The 6,210-nt window shown below is 44.9% G+C and overlaps 1 protein-coding gene across 1 annotated transcript; it reads right to left on the reverse strand.

The window, feature by feature from the left end:
• Positions 1 to 344: 344 nt before the first annotated feature.
• Positions 345 to 2,817, reverse strand: LOC147451489 (uncharacterized). The gene is made up of 2 exons (XM_086520945.1): positions 2,266 to 2,817; positions 345 to 2,171 (listed from the first exon to the last, which is right to left on the reverse strand). Exons 1-2 carry the CDS (start codon positions 2,728 to 2,730, stop codon positions 972 to 974), a joined length of 1,665 nt encoding a protein of 554 aa, XP_086377071.1. The 5' UTR covers positions 2,731 to 2,817; the 3' UTR covers positions 345 to 971.
• Between the last annotated feature and the right edge of the window lie 3,393 nt (positions 2,818 to 6,210).

Raw genomic sequence — 6,210 nt, forward strand, 5'->3', positions numbered from 1 at the left:
CGATGGTATGCTAGATAGGTTTTCTATTATGCATTTACATGTTTGTACAATTATCATTCCTTAATCATCATTAGCTAGATCCATTAGGTTTTATCTTCTATTGAATATTGCATGCATAATTAATACTCCATTGGCTAACATGAGCATGTTTTTGAGTTAAAAACTCTTGGGCCACTACTCATTGGCCAATCGGAAGCTTAAATAGCTTTAAAGTGCATTAATTTTCCATCAGAAGCTTGCATTTTGCATTCAATAGAAGATCCTTATTTTAAGGAAATTAGCATTTGCAATCAATGTGTGTGTGTAGCCTATCTCAAGAGCTTTCTATCGACTATCTCCTTGCTCAAATCTAGCTCCGTTAATGCACTTAATCATTTGATCAATTTTTGCTCCATTAAGTGCATTCTCAGTCTATGTAATCCCTGTAGTTTTGAAACTCAAGTGTGTGTGCGCGTGCGCGCGCGCATTTAATGCCATTTGCTAAAATTCTCAAGTCAATGCTAAAAGGGACAAGGGGTGGTCCTACTTTGGTGGGCAACCTCCCGAAATAGGAGCTCAAGGACCCACATGGGGATGTCCGGATGTCGGCGGACTTCACCAGTGCAATAAGATGGATTGAAGGAAGATTTCGGGTCCGGGCCCCGACCGCCCGCACCGCAACAGACTGCACCTTTATTAGCACCGAATCATCGATTTCTGGATCCAAAACTGGAGATTTTTCATGAGGCATAACTTAGTGTATTGCAACAAGGAAGAGTGAAGGAATCACAATCCCATTATCTCTTCAATGGAAGATGATCCATTTCTATGCCTCACATTTCAGCAATTCAACACACAAGTGATCATAGATGAGATTTCTTCTAAAGGTTATTTGTGGCACAAACAAAGGAAGAATTAAGCAAGTGCACACTGTTGGTAAAAAAAATTAGGAAAAGTTTTGTACAGTAGGTATGTGACAAACAAATTGTATTTTACATCAATTTTTTATGTCCCTTCTTTGATTTTTTATTCTGACGTCCCTTGTGTTCATTGTGTGGTTGATGATGGCAGTTGAGCTGTTGTTGTCGATGCTCGAGTATGTCTAGACAGTCTCCTAGCGTGCAGAGGACCTTGCTTTGAGCCCTGCTTTGTGCAAGCAGTTTGCTCAGCATTGCTTTTAGTTCTTTGCAATCATCAGATAAGTGTTCCAGGAGCATTCTATCTGATGAAGGAAGTCCTCTGCAATCATGTTGTTTCCTTTCTTGTCCGGTAGACACCAAAGAGACCACCACCTTGTCGAACATGTCTCTCTGCTCTTCAAAAGGAGGTTCATGAAAATCAGATGCTTGTAAACCATCCACAATTGAGATACCCAAGCTTTCTTCACAAAAGTTATCCCGGTTCTCAACCTGTTGAGACATAGATGCAGATGTGGAGATACAAGGCGACACAGCATCCCTCCTTGCAACACAATTTGTGTCATCTCTATCAGCAGAATTCATTTTACTGCTATTCTGCTCACCTTCTCTCACACAAGGTGTAGTCTCTTTGTCGAGACAATCAGTTACTCCCGCATCCTGTGGGCAAGATATCGACTTCTCTGCAGCACTTACAGCTCCCTCAACTTGTTGCACACATTCCAAACCTGGCTCATCAAACTTGTCTGCAAAATGTGCCCCGCCATCTTCACACGGTAAATCATTCCATGTGGCCAGTGAAGAGGACATCTCATCCACCACATCATCATCCTTCAAAACGAGGCAGGCATTGTGGTGACCCCTTTCAACTATACCACATCCTTCTACACATTCATCAGGCAAACCCTGAACATTTTCTGATGCATCATCACTCTGGAGAGCGGCACCTTTGTCATGCATTGATTCCAATGTGTCAGGGCAAGAGAACACATTGGATTGTTCACTGTCAAGATGCAAGTTGCCTTCAACAACCCCATTGACATGAGAGGGATCCAAAATAGCAGCATCTTCTTCCTGGGTAGACTCAAGAACTTCTGGCCGTGTGGATACATCCCTTTGTTCCTCGTCAAGAACTTCTCCTCCATCTAGAACGATACCTGCACTACAAGAAACCTCATCTCCTTCCTTCATCACAATGGCATCCACAGAATCCTGCAGCTTAATGGCCATCTTGGTGGCCTCCTTCCTTCGAATCCGCACATCTGGAATGAAGCCCTGGTTTGACAAAGTGTAAACAGATGAGCCACATGCACAAAAGAAGAAGATGGAAAAACGCTCATAAAGGAAGGAAAAGAAAATCAGTGCTTACCTTAATGGCATCCAAACGGAGAATGATACCCATGACAGTCTCATTGAAGCGCATCCGCTCTTTGTTGTTTGTTTTCAACTTCTGCGCAAACCTAGCATCTTCAAGCTCTGCTTTCAAACCTTCCAACTGCTTGCGTGCTGAGACAATGGCACGGAGGTTAAGAAGTGGTTGATAGCGGCGGATTGAGAAACCTCGAAAATGGGACTGGATGGTGGTAGCAGCGGAGGAAGGATCCACATCGCGCATTTTTGCTGAGGGCTTGGGAGGAGAACTTGAATATGAAGAAGCCGGCCGGGATGGTGAAGGCACAGAGTGGCTATCAAACACAGGGATGGTGACCACAGAGTGGCGACGTGAGCGATTGGAAGGGGCCTGGGGAGGCGATGGAGGAGAGGGATCAGGGAAGAAATTAGGGTTTTGGCGATGGAAGGGGGGGGCATAGCCGTAGAGGGGAGATTGTCTCATTGTAGGCTATCGGGTGGATTGTAATTTGTCGCTTTGTGGAGCACCGAGCTCAGAGCTGCAGCAAATTCAGTTCGAAGATTTCAAAATAGAGCGATGCACATTGCACACTGACTTTCAGCTTACGGCCGAAAGAGTGCTTAAATAGTTCGCCCACCGAAGGTCGTACATCCCGTCCGACATCACCCGAACCTTCTGGAACATAAGCGCCATTTCTTAGGCCCCTGTCACATTGGGACAGAGGCCCCTGTCTCGTGCGCGTGTCATATTAAATGTAGTCCTGAGCATCTTGAGGTGGCGGCCACCGATTTGCGGACGAAAAAGAAAAACTTGGCCTCTAGACCTTGTCAGAGGGACGGCCTTACCCCCTCGGCCAACTTCTCCAAGGAGCGGCCATTTGAAAAAAGCGCACGCCGGAAGACGTTTCACGGGCGTCGAACTCTGGCAGTCAACGTGAACTACGGGGGTCATTCCACTTGCGCTACTACAATTCGACACAAGGACATCGGCAGATATTAACAAAAACACTTGTGTGACAGCGTCGTGGCTTGGTGCACACAAAGAGGGGGTGGGGCGGGCGCCCCAGTGTGACAGGGGCCTCAGAGCCGGGTCACACCCAGGAGGAGTGGGGGGAGCAGAGCAAATACATTTTCCATTTTCAGAAACTCCAAAAAGCACTGCAAAAAATCAACACAGAGTGGATCCATCGTTTTATTCATTAATTTGCTAGATTCTTGTGATTCCTACCTCCCACCTTTCACCTTGACATTGCTACCCTTTAGAAAAAGGGGCCCAAGATTTGAGCTCAGAGCTGCTAGTAGAACAACTTCTTCAATGTTTCCGTTGCTAGTCAGGCACACACAGGACCTTGCAGTTTGTGGTAATCCATTATATAAGAAAAGCGACCGTCTAACCCTGCTTCCCGCCGCCGTCGCGTGATGCCAACTGACACCCTCAAAGCCTTCGTATTTGCCTTGCTCCTGCGTCGCCTTGTGCAGTCAGCCTACACTCCTTGCCTCCCTTGTCCGTTGCCATGTGCCTGCGAGCCCGCCCTATGGGACCGCTTCTTTTTCCCTTTTGTTTGCCAGAGGAGATCTTCGCTCGCTGATTCTACTTAATGAAATCTTTAAAATGATTGGGCCCCCCCTACTAGCCCCGCTAACACTTTCCAAAAGGGGGGGGGATTAAGCGAGGGTTAAAGGGCCAGCTTCTTCCTCCGTGAACGTAGGAAATTCCGAGCCAAGAAAACAGAAGCACGCGTGATGATCCCTTTTTGGTTGGTATTTCCTGCATCGAAAGCAGGCTGGGTGCGAATGTGTGCTTTCCATTCCCCCCACTAACATGGGGTGCGACCCGGCTCTTAAAGTCGTCATCAACATTGATCAAAAGAATCAATGAAAGCCTCAACACTATATGGCACGAGCGTGCTCAAATGGGATCAAGGGTGGACGTGAAAATGGCGAGACGCGTGCATTGTGTGCCGTGCGATTGGGTGACCCTAATTTACAAGATCGCATGGCCCAAATTTACAAAATTGTCCTCAAGGCATAGAAATGCCACATATTTCAATGAACGCATTCGGGCATGGTGGTTAGAGCACATGCATCGTACGGGGGAGGTCGCGGGTTCGAGGCTCAAGGTGCCGGCCCGAATTTACCTACTGACCCGAATTTACCAACCAACCCAAATCTACACGACGGCCCGAATTTACAAAAATACATCTAACGGCCCAAATGACCCCCACGGTCGATTCCATTTGAGAACGCCCATGCCAAATAGTACGGAGGGAATGCAACCTTAGTAGGATTCGACACAAGGTGAAACTTCAGGAGGGGTGGATAGTGACAAGGTGGCCCCCATAAACCCAATGATGAGCGAAATTTCCTCTCTAAGCCTTTGTTTTGTGGCTTAGAGCTAGGTCACACTCGGGGCTAGCAGAGGGAAGCGACCAAGGAACCTCCTTTTTTGGGCAGATTTCCTAGCCTCTCGCAGCGCTGCAATCACCCTGCTAGTCCTCTTGAAAATGAAGGGGCTAAGCTATGACTTAGGCGATGCAAAACTGAGCGCATTTGTCTCCATATGTCAGCCAATTAGATAGTTGAAGCCTGCGTAGCTTTTCGGTAGAATTATCTCGGTCTAGCTCTCCTCCTAGCAGTGCGACCATGTGTATTTCTTCTCCCCACTACCCTTGCTAATACCCAGCGCGACCCAACTCTTACAACAAACTTTACAAGTTTTGAGGATACACAACAATAGTATGGTGATAGGAGGGGATAGGGTGCATGATCAACTGCATATTCAAGTACTTCCATGAGCTGTACTTGACGCATGAATGGCCTTCCCAAGATGATTTCATAGTTAAGTTTTTCCCAAAGTCCACTATCGCAAAAGTATGTTGATAATCAATTCCACATGAACTAAGTATCACTTTTTCAAGCAGTCCTAAGGGTTTTTCTATGTGTCTATCAGCTAATTGTAATTTCATTTGAGTTTGTCTAATGGCCGATTTTCCCCATGATTCTCATACTGCTTTTGTGGCTATGGCTATGTCAGCTCCACTGTCCAATATTTCCATGGTTTCTATATCATTATATCTCACAGGAAGGATTGTGTTTCCTTCTTCCCCCTCGTAGTATTCTCCAACTTTGTTCATAGGGACGGGTCTAATCTCCTTGTTATCCAGTTTATGTTTCAATTTACTCAAATTTTTTGTGATTAGCCCTGTTATCCCCATTTTCTCTAAAGTTTTCTGTAGATCGTTCCATAAATATGGTATGATTTTTAATAGTAAGAGTACATTGAATGTTCATTGACATGATTGAATGGATGTTTTCTACCTTCAGGGTCTGTTCGGCTCTTTTTACTTGAGTGATTTCACACACTATGGATTCATCTTCGTTGTCTCCTAAGTAAGAGGGTAGTGTTTTTAGAGTCATTGTTTTAGACATTCCTGATGCTTCAGATCCGCAGTCCCCATACAAGGATTGGATATCATTGTCCATATCAGGAGGTAAAATTGTCTAACCAAACTTCCTCTATAAGAGTTGACTTCAAAGTTATGCTCCAATCATTTATCTCTCTCACTTTTTCTCATAAATGTCCTGGCTAGTCTTCCTCCACGAATGGAATTCCATCTAAAGCATCTTCACTGCTATCAGGCACTATGAGTTTTGTCTCTTTAGTTTCAAGGTGGGATTCTACCACCACTTTGGATTTTTCTTTATTGGTTTCCACCCCGGGGAGGTCACCTAATAAAAATGTAACCTATCACGTGAGTTCAACAGAAGGGTATTTAAAGTTCTTGAAACTTACAAAAATATATATACAGAAGGGCATTATTTTTTCAAATTTGAAAAAACTTACAGATTTAAAAAGAAAATGGTACATTATATTCCTAACAAAAATAACAGATAAGGGGTTTTACAAACATGTCTTGAATGCACGTGATATGGTAGGTTTACACATAGTGAACCCCCCGAGTTT

The sequence above is a fragment of the Adiantum capillus-veneris genome, chromosome 9 (genome assembly GCF_014529385.1).
Source record: "Adiantum capillus-veneris isolate H3 chromosome 9, ASM1452938v2, whole genome shotgun sequence".
In the NCBI taxonomy this organism is placed as follows: Eukaryota; Viridiplantae; Streptophyta; class Polypodiopsida; order Polypodiales; family Pteridaceae; genus Adiantum; species Adiantum capillus-veneris.

Coding starts and splice junctions, on each gene's coding strand:
- LOC147451489 (XM_086520945.1), bottom strand. CDS start 2,730: ATGAGACAATCTCCCCTCTACGGCTATGCCCCCCCCTTCCATCGCCAA. Junction 2,172..2,265: donor TCCGTTTGGATGCCATTAAG/GTAAGCACTGAT, acceptor TTGTCAAACCAG/GGCTTCATTCCAGATGTGCG.